At 40.4% G+C, this 14,537-nt stretch overlaps 1 protein-coding gene across 1 annotated transcript in view; it reads left to right on the top strand.

The window, feature by feature from the left end:
- The window catches only part of AK7 (adenylate kinase 7), a 61,313-nt gene that overhangs the window by 43,393 nt on the left and 3,383 nt on the right, over positions 1-14,537 (top strand). The window contains exons 15-17 of the mRNA XM_067555172.1: positions 1,042-1,239; positions 8,166-8,386; positions 14,236-14,394. Of these exons, the coding sequence (XP_067411273.1) occupies positions 1,042-1,239; positions 8,166-8,386; positions 14,236-14,394 (578 nt within the window). The remainder of the gene's footprint in view (positions 1-1,041; positions 1,240-8,165; positions 8,387-14,235; positions 14,395-14,537) is intronic.

The following is a 14,537-nucleotide window of genomic DNA, read 5'->3' as shown; positions in this document are numbered from 1 at the left end:
CATAAAATTATAAAATCAGATAAATTAGTCCTTACTTCCTTCAACTTTAATGGCAGTTTTATCTGAAGCTTGGTCTACACTAGCAACTTATCAACACCCCACAGCAATGCAGTTATACCAACCTACCTCCCGGTGTAGACAGTGTGATGTTGATGGGAAGACTTCTCTTGTTGACAGTTATATCTCACGGAGGTGGATTACCTACACTGACAGGAGAAGCCTTCCTGTTAGCATTGGTAGTGTTTTCACTGAAGCTGAATAAAAATATGAATAAATATTTGTATTTTATAAAGAGTAACAATATGAGATTGTTAAACTAATACAAAGTAAAATGTTTTCACATGCCCTTCTAGTATTTGTCTTTATCACCATACTACAGGTAACAGTGATACTAAATTATATTGCATCTGGCATATTTTATTTTTATGTACTGCTTGGGTGCCTGACAGTTTACTTAACCCAAGCACAGGTACATTTATTTATGAGATTAAAAATATTAGTCTACGGTAATCCAGTCCTTGAAGAATTTTGAATAGATGAGTTAAATTTTCCAGTCTTATACATTGGCCATAAAATTAATATAGATCTTTTCAGATTTTGCTATTTAAAACACTTTGATGTTGTGTATAGTAGTTTTCTTTGCGGCTTTAGGACTAAATTCCACCAATGTTACTCATGTTGGGTAGTCCCTTTCTCCATGAATAGTCCCACTGAGTTCAGTAAATAAGGGTGGTAGATGTGGTCTATAGTCTGGAGTTAAACTTTACAGTTTTTAACTGAGGTAGCACTGGAACATCAAGATTCTTTCCAAAGCACTTTTGTTTACTATTAAATATTGGTGAATTGCTACAAGTGTACAGTTGAAGATAGAGCATTTTGCAGTGCTGTTTTGGATGGAGAGATATGACAATTTGATATCTGCTTCTGATCACTAGTACTTTGGAATTTGTTACTCTCAGATAATATCTATTGATAGCAGAAAAATAAAGCAAAAATTATGACATTGCATTTAACCATCAGAAATGTGTTTTTTTCCCACAGAATATGTTATTTCTTTGAATGCCTCAGATGAATTCCTAAAAAACCGAGTTATGAATCTTCCAGAGAGTGTTGTTGCTGGAACTCATTACACTCAGGACCGATTCTTGAGAAATCTGAGTCTCTTCAGGGAGTTAAACACTGAAGATGAGACTGTTCTCAACTATTTTGATGAACTTGAAATACATCCACAGTTTATTGGTATGGAGTAAAAGCAAACTTTTACATAATCGGTTAGAAACATAATACAGTTTTCTTCCATGGAAATACTACAGTATTTTTACAAAGATAAAATGCCATATTTTTAATGGTAACTGGGGTACAAATTTAAGAATGTGCCTGCACTACTACAGGAGCATATGTTTACTCTTATAACTTGGGAACATGTACGTCCAACTGCCATTGGCTCATTCAGTGTACCCATTTTAATGGTCCACTTTTGGAGTCTAAGGGAAACATCCTTTTATAATGAGAACACAGACCTCTCTATTGATGGCCTGATGAATTATTACAGTAATATCCAGTCCTTGATTTTCAATATCATGCTCCCAATAAGCCTTTTCCTCAGCTTTGTTCTCACAAGTTGTGATAGTATATAAGAGATCTGCAACAGATGAAGCATGAAGATGGCTAGGGGCACTGGGGAAGGAAGTCTTGTACTGCTTCTGACTGATTATGACATAGGAATTTTTAAAATCCTGCCTCAAAAAAAAAATGTCTTCCAACATACCATCCACAAAACCTGATCACTGGAACTGGGGTTGGTGAATCTAGCCTGATTATTCAGAAACAAAGTGAGAGCAGGATACCAGCATTGCTTAAAGAAGCTATTTTTGGTCTGTGCTCAAAAAAGCTATTCCTTGATATGGATAATGACACTAATTGTCACCCTGTCTCGAATGTCTCTTCTGGATTCAGATTATGAGAACGTTACAGTGAAACAACACTGGTGATAGCTAGAGTCCCCAGATGTTTTTTTCTTCAATTCAGTCCTTGAGGAGACCATCTACAGAATATGGTTCAGACTGCTACTTGTATTGGTAGGAAATCTTCTGGTAATGGACAAGGACCACGTGTTTATCCTTTTAGATCTGTCACACTGACCATGAAGTGCAGTTGACATATCTTTAGATCTTTGAAAGCATATGTGGAGTTGCTCATGAGGGATTCCATTCCTTTTTTGGCCTAAGAGGTCCTAGATGCTAATTTTAGGTAATTTTTCATCTGTCCTGAGGGTTCTTATGTTGTATTTCAGGAGCTTCTATTCTATTATCCCCCTGTTCAAATAGTATAGGAGGGCACATGGGGAAATAATGAGAATGTTTGACCAGATGATGAAGTTGATTGATTACCTCAATGTCTTACTAAAGTGGGGCTTGGATGTAAGTTAGCTAGCTAAGTCTCAGTTCAAGGAAGACCAAGGTAACACTATTGGACCGGGGAAGCAAATGGAAGAAGTAGTAATTATTTTTGCCTTCTTGATTAAAGGGTTTGCCTGTCATTTGTTAGTCATATTCGCAGTTGCATTCACCTGGAAGTCCAGGTAGTAGCACTTGCCTAGAATTGGTTGGTTTGTTTTTTTAATTTCTGCTTCATAAGAAGATTGTTTTTTTTTTTCTTTTGGATGTAGACTTCACTTCATGATTAGATTACTACATTGTCCTCTACCTCGGGCTATACCTGAAAACTATTTTGAAACTCTACCTAGTTCCAAATGAGGCATCTTGCTTGCCTAGTCATGCTTCTTACAGGGACATCACAGCCTTGCTTCACAGTCTTCAATAGCTTCCAGCTAATTTCCTTATGCAATTTAAAATTTTGACTTTTATCTTGAAAGAAACAGGCATAGGTCCTGGTTACCTTAGAAACTGCTTCTATCCTTGCAGCTGCAGTCAACTGAAGTGTGCAAGTTTATAGCTTTCTGATGCAAAAAGGAGATGACTGAAGAATAATTTCAGTAAAGGCTCTGCAACTCACTTCTCTCCACCCTTCCTCATAGAATCATAGGGTTAGAAGGGACCGCAATGGTCATCTAGTCTAACTCCCTGCCAAGATGCAGGATTTGTTGTGGCTAAAACTTCTAAGACAGATGGCTAACCAACCTCTTTTTGAAAATCTCCAGTGAGGGAGCTTCCACAACCTTTCTAGGCAGTCTGTTTCATTGTCATACTGTTCTTACAGTTAGGAAGTTTTTCCTGAGATTTAATCTGAATCTCATGCCCCAGTAAATCTATCGGAGTCCAGATTTAGTGACCTGAAGATCAAACAGCAAACCTGATGGTTTTCTCTCACTTCTCCTGGAGGAAGCTGATTGGGTGTACTGGGATTAGTGGATTGCCCCATAGGCTGAAGAGCCTAAGGCTAAGCCAGCCCTAATTACAGAATGAGCCTCATCTGAGAGGAATCGGGAGATACCGGTATAAAAGTAGGAAGGTGCAATGACTGGGGAGAGAGGGATAAATAGATAAATAAATAAATAATCAATCAATCAATAAGGAAGTTGTGGCAGGCAGGGAGGCCTGGGAGAGAGCCTGTCCAACTAGGGGAGGGAGTGTAAAGGGCTCAGATAGGAAGTCTTAGGCAGAAGAGGAGAAACCTTGGATTGTGTGGATTTATGAAGGGACTTGATTTTGGGGATTTTGAGTTTTAATTATAATTTATTTTATATTTATAAACTTAGTCCTCAAGGAGAGGTATCTTTTGACCAAGAAAAAGCCTGAAGTGAAATTTACTTGAACAGTCCAAGAGGGGAAACTGAGGCAGGCTACTTGTAATGACCCTAGGCCATGAGAGGGTGTATGGGAGGTAGCAGGCCCAATCAAAATGAGGATATAATTTTTTCGTGGAGGAGGGAATGTTCTTTGGTGTGTGGCTTTTTCTTAATATTGATCCAAATATTTGTATCTTATGATTTTACTGTCATCAAGGATTTTAGAAGATTGCCAACTATTAAAAATGTGGCCTTCTGAAGTGGTTGTTTTTATGTCTGCACAGTGATTTAAACAGGAGACTAAGTATCAAGTTTTCTGGAATTTTCTCTCCAGGGACTCACTGCATGAGTTATGCAAATCACTTAACTTCTGTCTGCTTTCCCATCTGCAAACTAGAAATCATAACACAGGAATGTTGGGAGATTAGTCAGTGGCCGAGATCACTGATAATGGATCTTTTATTCACTGAAAAGCAATGTTATAATTTTAACAGTGCTTGCCTTTTAAGACCTCAATTGTGGGCTCCCCAGTTTTTGTGACCCCGTAAGGGTGTGTCTGCACAGGCTAGGACAATGAGCCTCCCAGCCCCTGCTGATAGACTTGGGCTTGCAGGGCTGTGCTAGCACTCTAAAAATAGCTGTGTGCTTAGAAGTTGCAGCTTGAGCTGAACTCAGTCTCTGAAGCCTAAGGAGGGTGGTGGGCTTCTAGTTGTAAAGCACTAGTGTGAGCCCCACAAGCCAGAGTCCGTTGACTTGGGCTTGGAGGCTCACTGTTGTGGGCTATGTAGATGTCTCCTCACTGTCAATGCTAATCTCAGCTCTTATTTAAAAAGACAAGTACATTTCTGAGACTATTCAGTAAAGTATGACTTTTGTAGCATTTGTACTGTAGTCTTAACAGATCGCTATTTGAGAAAAATCTTTGCTGAGAATACTTATATACTACGCTGATAGAGGTCTTAGAAATACTTTAGATGGATAGCAGAACTGGAGACCATGCAATACTGAAGTTTCTATCCCTGGTTAATAGTACACTATTGTTATTAAGGGTCTTGTGTGGAAAAATAGTATGTGATCATCTAATTAAAGACAGTAATAATTCATATGTATAAAAAGGTAAATTAAGATTGTAGACAACTTTAGTTCTGGACTTTCTTGACTTTACAAACTCAGTATTTTTTAAAAACATTATTATTAAAAAAAAATGGAGGAATTCCATCCAGTGGAATCATATTGACCCTAACCTGGGTCAGGGTTTGAACCTCTAGCTCTAGAGTATAGAGCCCTCTACTAGTTGAAGTAAAAGAGTAACTATTAGCAGTAGTAGGCTGTTATTCTCTATATGGACCAGAAACTAGATGGGGATGAGACACACACACTTTGCCTGTGTGTTTCACAACTGTTGAATGACAACAGAAGAAAGTAAAGACTCAGGACTCCTGGTTCAATTCCAGATTCTAGACGGAAATGTGTTCTAGTAGCTCCTTGCTTGTCCTCCCTCCACCCCCCTCAGCTGTTACTAAACCCTTCCCAGTTTCCTTGCACCAGCCATCATCTCCCTTGGTGCTTATTTAACAACCCCCAAACCTCTACTTGCCTGGACTCTCCTCTGCCTTGCAACCTCCTCTTCGTCCTGCTTCTATTCACCTCTGGCCACTCCTTTATGCCTCCTGTCCTTCACCCCCTTGCATTCAAGTAAGGCTCCTCCATGTTGCCTGGGCACCAGTAGGGGGAGTGTTGAGAGCATAGAGACAGTCCCACTGCTCTCAGTGCCAATGCCCACTGCCACAGCAACCCCAGCAGAGGGGAAGAGCAATTACAAAGCAACTTGCTCAGTCTCTGTGGCCCTGGGTTGCACCATGCTAGTAATTCTGTGAGGATGATGCATGTACAATCTACTCACAGATAGGATCTGTGTGGGGATGAAGCATGCTCACTAAAGATGGCATCTTTGGAGAATGTAGATGTCAAACTTGTTGTTAACAAGACTCTCCTGAATATGTAAGAACTACATTCTTTTCCCAGAGGCTTATCACTTGGCCAATACGGATGAATTTTCAAAGGGATGGGAAAATGGCACATTCCTGACAGCAGACCACCCCCTTGCTCCAAAGTATGTCGGTGCTAAAGTTTCTCAACAAAACAGTTGTAAGAATTTTTTAACAGTGGGCAAAACAACATGTATATATATATATATATATATATATATATATATATATATATATATATATATATATATATATATATATATATATATATATATATAGCCAGAGCAGATACCTGGCATAGAAAACTTCAGCCAAGATGGTTGAAGTTTGGCAAAGTTTACAACTGAAAACAGGGTCTTTATAATAGAAAGTGTTGTGCAACCTTAACTAATATATCAAATATAGTGGCAGGGTGACTAATGGGAAGAGGATATGGAGGTAGAAATTACCACATCCAAAATGTAAGTCAAACTCAAACAGCTTTATGGGACTAAATCGGGAGACCCAGATAATCTCCATCCAAGAATATAGGAACTGGCACATGAAATTGCAAGCTCAATAGCAAGGATTTTTAATCAATCTGTAAACTTGGGGGGTCTTACTCTATGATTAGAGTATTGCTAATATAGTTCCTGTTTTTAAGAAAGGGAAAATAAGTGATCCAGGAAACTACAGGCCTGTTAGTTTGACCTCAATTGTATGCAAGGTCTTGGAACAAATATTAAAAGAGAAAGTAGTTAACCTCTATGTCCTTAATGGTAAGCGAGATAAAATACAACATGATTTTACAAAAGGTAGTTCATGCCAGATCTCCTTCTTTGGGAAGATAACTCATTTTTTAGAAAAAGGAAATGCAGTCGATCTAATCTACCTGGATTTCAGTAGGGCATTTGATACAGTTTCACGTGGGAAATTATTAGTTAAATTGAAGAGGATGGGGATTAATATGAGAATTGAAAGGTGGATAAAGAAGTGGTTAAAGGGGAGACTACAATGGGTCAGGGATCAGTCCTGGGATCAATCTTGTTTAACATTTTTATTACTGACCTTGGCACAAAAAGTGGGAGTTTGCTAATAAAATCTGCAGATGACCCAAGATTGGGAAGTATTGCCAATATGGAGGATCATACATATGAACATCATACAAGATCTGGATGACCTTGTAAACTGGAGTAATAGAAATGGGATGAAATTTAATAGCGCAAAGTCATGCACTTAGTGACTAACAACAAGAATTTTTGCTATAAGCTGAGGACATATCAGCTGTAAGTGACAGAGGAGGAGAAAGACTTGGATGTATTAGTTGACCACAGCATGACTATGAGCCGTCAATGTGATGTGGCCATGAAAAAAGGCTAATGCAGTCCTAGGATGTATCACGTGAGGTATTTCCAGTAGAGACAGGGAAGTGTTAGTACCATTATACACGGCACTGGTGAGACCTCATCTGGAATACTGTGTGCAATTCTGGTCTCCTATGTTTAAGAAAGATAAATTCAAACGAACAGGTGCAGAGAAGGGCAACTAGGATCATTCAAGGAATGGAAAATCTATCTTATGAGAGGAGACTCAAAGAGCTTGGCTTGTTTAATCTAAACAAAAGAAAGCTGAGGAGAGATATGATTATTCTCTGCAAATACATCAGAGGGAGAAAAACCAAGGAGGGAGAGGAGTTATTTAAGAGCCAATGTGGATACAAGAACAAATGGATGTAAACTGGCCATCAACAAGTTCGCACTTGAAATTAGGCAAGGGTTTCTAACCATCAGAGGAGTGAAGTTCTGAAACAGCCTTCCCAGGGGAGCAGTGGGGGCAAAAAACCTAACTGACTTCAAAACTGAGCTTGATACGTTTATGGAGAGGATGATATGATTAGAATGCCTATGATGGCATTTGCCAATCTGTGACAGCTAGCAGTAAATATCTCTAACAGCCAGTGATGGGACACTAAATGGAGAGTGCTCTGAGTTATTAAACAGAATTCTTTCCCAGGTGTCTGACTGATGGGTCTTGCCCTCATGCTCAGGGTTTAACTGACTGACATATTTGGGGCTGGGATGGAATTTTCCCCTGAGTCAGACTGGCAGAGATCCTGGAGGTTTTTTGCCTTCCTCTGCAGCATGGGGCCACGGGTCACTTGCAGGTTTAAACTAGTTTAAATGGTGGATTCTCTGTAACTTGAAGTCTTTAAGGCATGATTTGAGGACTTCAGTACTCAGCCAGAGGTTAAGGATCTATTACAGGAGTTGGTTTGTGAGGTTCTGTGGCCTGCAATGTGCAGGTCAGACTAGATGATGGTCCCTTCTGACCTTAAAGTCTATGAGTAAATATTTAAAGGTCTCACAATAAAAATTGATTATAATAATGAATTTTGTTATACACTTGTAATTAATGAGGACCCTCATGTTCTTTGTTCTCCTGTTTAAAAGATGTAGCAAAGTTTGAGGATCCTGAGAACAGATTTATTGTAAAAGAGATCATCAAAGAAATCGGGGAACCTCGAAATTATGGTTTGACGGATGAAGAAAAGGAAGAACTAGAACGGAAAGCAGCAGAGGCACGCCTTGCCAAAGAAGCAGAAGAAAAAGCTGAACAGGAGCGTAAAGAAGCTGAGGAAAGGGCTGAGAAGCTGGCAAATTGGGAGGAGTGGGTAAGTTAATACAGAGTTCTGCACAAACCTAATTATAGACCTGTTTTACAAAATAGCAGCTTTGGGACCTCCAGCAGTGTTATCATTTGACTTAATGCAAAAATGTATGACTTTGGTATGCATGTGATGCTTGGGTCAGAGTTATGCAAAATGTTGTTCCATTTCAAAAGTGTAGTATCTGCTCTGTAGTCTCCTATACCAAGTTGCATATTTGGTTTCATATTTCCTTCCTAGGATGTATTTTGAGACCCTTGTTAAAGAATTCAAGTATTAATATAGTTACAACAGAAGCTTTTGTACCAAAATATCCTTAAAACAAGTTTGATGGCCTTTCTCCTCTTAATGCCCTATTAATGTCCAGTGAGATGTCTGATATTGATTGGAATACTCAGAGGAAAGAAATGAAGAAAAAAGGCTGTATTAGCCCTTACACAAGTAAGAACAACTGTGCCTCAGTGAGTTACACGGTCACCTTACTCCTTCTCTGGGGATTCTGCCACGGATGGGCAGAAACTACAGCATTATTGGAACTGCACCAGATAAGGTTCTCCAGGAGATGCAATGAATCAGCATATCTCTTGTGTGCATTGACCATGCTCCCTTTTTAGCTAGCTTCGCTCACTTTTGTGGCTGCTCTGAGTCCTCACACAGCAAGCACAATGATTGCAGCTGTCTTGTGCTGCTATAACATGGTTTTTACGTGGGCTTTCTGGGTGGTTCTGCAAGCTGCAGCCATTGGAAGGGGGCAGAATCCAGAAGAGCCCAAAGATTCCTCCTTACCAACTTGTCAGTCACCTTACTGAGTCTGTGAAATCAAAATTAATTAACATCATGCCTTTTTTGCAGGTGCTGAAATAAACTGAAAAACCTGAGGGAAATCCTTTTGTGGAGCCAAACAGTAGCAGTAATAAACTGATGTATCTTGCTATTTGTAATCGTCCACTATAATATGAGCTTTTTCTTCTTCATCCTCCATCCTGCCAGGAACTTTCCACTTTACTTTCTTCTCTCATCCTGTCTGCTAAAGTCTAGATTGTCATCCTTATGACTCCACTGATAAGGATCAACATTTATCAATTATCTGCAGTACTTAACTCAGTCTATAGAAATATAGGAATTGCTATACTGTATTAGACCAGTGGTCCTACCTAGTACCCTGCCTCTAACGGTGGCTAATACCAACTGCTTCAGAAGGATAAACCCTTATTAGGCAATTATGGGACACCCTGCCCTCATGGACAGTTTCCTTATAACCCTAAATAGTTAGAGATTGGATTATGCCCTCAATTTTGCCTCTGTCTTCACAGACAAGGTCAGCTCCCAGACTACTGCACTGGGCCGCACAGTATGGGGAGGAGGTGAGCAGCCCTCAATGGTGAAAGAACAGGTTCAGGACTACTTAGAAAAGCTGAACATGCACAAGTCCATGGGGCCAGATGCAATGCATCCAAGGGTGCTGAGGGAGTTGGCTGATGTGATTGCAGAGCAATGGGCCATTATCTTTGAAAAATCATGGCGATCGGTGGAGGTCCAGGATGATTGGAAAAAGGCAAATACAGTTCCCATCTTTAAAAAAGGGAAGGAGGAGGATCCGGGGAACTACAGACCAGTCAGCCTCACCTCAGTCCCTGGAAAAATCATGGAGCAGGTCCTCAAGGAATTCATTTTGAAGCACTTGGAGGAGACGAAGGTGATCGGAAGCAGTCAGCATGGATTCACCATGGGCAAGTCTTGCCAGAAAAAACTGACTGCCTTTTATGATGAGATGACTGATAGATGTGGGGAAAGTGGTTGACATGATATATCTTGACTTCAGCAAAGTTTTAAATACGGTCTCCTACAGTATTCTTGCCAGCAAGTTACAGAAGTATGGGTTGGAAGAATGGACTATAAGGGAGATACAAAGCTGGCTAGATCAACGGGTAGTGTTTAAAGACTCGATGACTAGTTGGCAGCCAGTATAAAGCAGAGTGCCCCAGGGGTCGGTCCTGGGGCTGGTTTTGTTTAACATATTCATTAATGATCTGGAGGATGGGGTGGATTGCACCCTCAGCAAGTTTATGGATGACATTAAAATGGGGGGAGTGGTAGATACGCCGGAGGATAGGGTTAGGATACAGAGTGACCCAGAAAAATTGGAGAATTGGGCCAAAAGAAATCTGATGAGCTTCAACAAGGACAAGTGTAGTCCTGCAGTTAGGACGAAAGAATCACTTGCACTGCTACAGACTGGGGATCGACTGGCTAGGCAGCCGTTCTGCAGAAAAGGATGTGGGTGTTACAGTGGACAATAAATTGGATATGAGTTAACTGTGTGCTCTTGTTGCCAAGAAGGCTAACCGCATATTGGGCTGCATTAGTAGGAGCATTGCCAGCAAATTTAGGAAAGTGATTATTCCCCTCTATTCGGCACTGGTGAGGCCACATCTGGAGTATTGTGTCCAGTTTTGGGCATTCCACTACAGGAAGGATGTGGACAAATTGGAAAGAGTCCAGCAGAGGGCAATGAAAATGATTAGAGAGCTGGAGCACATGACTTATGAGGAGAGGGTGAGGGAACTGGGCTTGTTTAGTCTGCAGAAGACAAGATTGAAGGGGGATTTGATAGCAGCCTTCAACTACCTGAAGGGGGGTTCCATGGAGAATGGAGCTAGGCTGTTCTCAATGGTAGTAGATGACAGAACTAGGAGCAATAGTCTCAAGTTGCAGTGGGGGAGGTCTAGGTTGGATATTAAGAAAAGCTTTTTCACTATTAGGGTGGTGAAGCACTGGAATGGGTTACCTAGGGATGTGGTAGAATCTCCATCCTTAAAGGTTTTTAAGGTGTGGCTTAACAAAGCCCTCGTTGGGATGATTTAGTTGGGGTTGGTCCTGCTTTGAGCAGGGGGTTGCACTAGATGACCTCCTGAAGTCCCGTCCAACCCTAATCTTCTATGATTTTGAGGACTTGTATACCTTTCAGAACCCTTGTTTGTTTTTTGCTTACTATTTATTGTTATACGTCTGGATATTCATGTTATCTATAGATGTTTAATAATTTTTAGAATTCTGCTAATCGCTTGGCCTCAGTGATATCTTGTTGTCCTGAGTTCCACAAGTTAAAATGTGTTGAATGAAAATATTATTTCCTTGTATTAGTTTTGAATTTGCAACCTTGAAATTTAATAGACTATCTGTAGTGTACCTACTGTAGTGTCCCCTTTTCAGTCTGTCCAGCCTCTTTCCCTCATGGTTTTTTTGTGTCCTGCATTAAATAAGAAAGGTACCGCAGATACCCCAGTCCTCCTGCCCCTTTCTCTCCTTTCTTTTTCTAGCAAGATGGAATGAAGCAGGCAGGAAAGATCAGAAAAAAAGGAGCAAGTCAGGGCAAAGAATGTGTTTGGGGAAAGAAAAGAGGAGAGAGGAGGTCAAGAAGAGCCTCATTAGACTGAATCCTAGAGGCAGTTCACCACCTTTCAGAGGTTGAGTGACTGGCTACCCATTGAGTAATCCCTTCTCGTCTCAGATGGGTATTCTTGTTAGTGCTCAAACCCTTTTCTTCCCACTCCCTATGTTGACTGACTGTAGATCCTTTCCGATCAGCACCACCCTCCTGCTCAGCTGCTTCAAGTGTTCCAGTGCTGCGGTTCCCCCAACTGGGGGAAAGTAAATTGGACCTGGTTAGGCACATTCTGCAGCTCTCCATTTTGTAGGCTGTGTATCTGGTGCCCTTCATTTAATTTCCATCCATTGAAGACCTTCCTCGTTCAGAAGATTTTATACTTTCCTTCAGGAAGGAATCGTTCTCCCTATTCTACAAAACTTGAATGCGATTATAATAGGATCTTTCTTTCCCACTAGTTTCAGCAGGTCTTGGTTTTTGCCTTCTTCCCCTTCCTCTCTCCCCCCATCTGCATAATCTTGGATGCCATCTTTTCAGGCTGAGGTGTCCATTTGGGTACCCTGTCAGTGCTTTAATGTACCAGAGTTACTGGCAATTTGCTTAGTCTTTCTTGCCTGGGAACCAATATTAGCTCAACACAATGTTTTAGTCTAGTGTGACAAACACACTCCAGTGTCACATGCAAACTGGCAAGGGGCACTCACAGCTCTCAACTCCTGTTCAGAAGCCCTCAGCTTCTGTGTTTAAGCAGAGTCCCATATTGCTTTCCTTACAGCAGTAAAAGGATACTTCAGAGCCAGGATATTATATCCCAGAAAGCAGCTCTTGTATTTTCTTTGAACTTATATAGAGGCCAATAATTCCAGTGGGTCCTTTTTCATTTTTGAATGTGCTTATGAATCTTTGAGAGATAATGCACTGAAACTAGTTGTAGTTGCTGCGACTTTAGGTTGAAATATAGGAGAGCCAAGTTTCTCTTGCTATCTCTCCACCCATCTTTATTTTTTTCCAGGATTTAAGCAATGTTTTGCCTTCTCCTGGAGTTTGTCTAAAAGCTTAATGTGGACTTTTATATTAATGAACCCACTGTCTTGTCTATACCCTGTTCAAAGCCTTCAACCACTCAGGAGTGAAAGCTCCACACTGAAGGTAAAGTGAATGCTCAAGTTTAACCTATACAATACAAAAGCACTTTGGAAATCTAAACAACTATCCATCTTTTCTAAACACAATAACAAGAAGAAGGCTAGATGCAAGACCTCCATTTCCCTCTGGGTAAAGGTTCACATGCTGTCTGTGTCCATGCTCACAGACCACCTCCAAAGTTTGTTAAATGTCATTCCTGAGCTATTAGAGACAAAGTATATCTTAGTGGACCAACTTCTGTTGGTGAAAGAGACAAGCTTTTGAGCTTCCACAGAGCTCTTTCCTGACCTGAAAAGCTCTGTGTAAGCGTGTCTCTTTCACCAACAGAAGTTAGTCCACTAAAAAATATTCTCACCCACCTTGTCTGTCTCATGTGCTGGGACCAGCCCTGCTAAAAACCTGCAGACTCCTGAGGTAAGTCAACTATGTGAACTTGGGAAGCTGAAGTATTTGCTTCTTCAACTTGGAAGGCAGCCAGCTAAGCATCTGCCACTGTTGTTTGAAGTTGACTTTTGTGCCAGTTTTTGAATGTGAAAGAGCTGTCCTCCAAGTTCTCCAGTTTCTACTGTTTGCTATATCCACTAATAACCCAGGTTACTGCTGGGTAAAGAGAGGACTATAACAAATCACATTAGAAGGAAGTAATCTTCCTCCTCATAACACTGGCACTATGGAGAGTGCACACTCCATTAATAAGTAAAATTGTTTGCTCTCTTCTTTTTGGGTGTCATATAAAACAAACCCATCCACAAGCTACTTGGATTTAAACAGAATTCAAGGAGACATAGGGCCAACTTCAGCTGCTGTAAAAGATTCAACACCATTGGCTGTTTAAAAATAACCTATGTGAGATATTCTGTAGAACCATTCAGTGTGATCAAAGGGCTCTCTGTGAAGTTCAAAATAGTGCACAAAAAGGCTCAACAAGTTTCTTGCACGTGCAAAAATAACTTTTTTGTCTGGGACTTGCATGCTTTTTCACCTTTTGGCAATAGGAACAATGGAAAACATCTTCAGACTCATCCAGCCTTAGATGATAGAAAGAGAGGAAAATCCAAAGAAACAGAAGCTAGAAGGTCTCATTCTTCACTGGACTGAATCCTTTTTTTCCTTCTTCCCCCCTCTTCTCCCCTCCCCTTCCCATGTGCCCCATCTTCCAACTGCAAGAACCAGATGTACAAATTGTTCTATTAACCAAACATTTTAAAGAAATGACCAGTGTTTCTAACTGATCATGTTTTTCCTACAAGCCACCATTCTTGATTTTGGCAAATGCTATTTAGTAGAGGATTGAAAAATTTTGTCTTATTATTACTTCTAGAATAAACGTCTAGAAGAAGTGAAGAGGCAGGAGCAGGAATTACTTGAGGCCCAGTCCATTCCACTAAGGAACTATTTAATGAAGAATGTCATGCCAACACTTATGCAAGGGCTGAATGAATGTTGCAAGATCAGGCCTGATGATCCAGTTGACTTTCTGGTAAGATAATTATGTTTTCTGAGATACCTTTGACCAGGTTCAAAGAAAAAATGCACTAAAACAGTAGTATCTCTTTGATAACAAAGTTTTGTGAAATCAAAGTGAGAGCTCAGTTCTTTTCCAACTGCTACCCATGGCAAACT

Source organism: Emydura macquarii, unplaced genomic scaffold, assembly GCF_026122565.2.
Source record: "Emydura macquarii macquarii isolate MOO-44397 ecotype Brisbane River unplaced genomic scaffold, CSIRO-AGI_Emac_v2 contig_1551, whole genome shotgun sequence".
Lineage (NCBI taxonomy): Eukaryota > Metazoa > Chordata > Testudines > Chelidae > Emydura > Emydura macquarii.
This window is presented reverse-complemented; position numbering and strand designations above follow the sequence as displayed.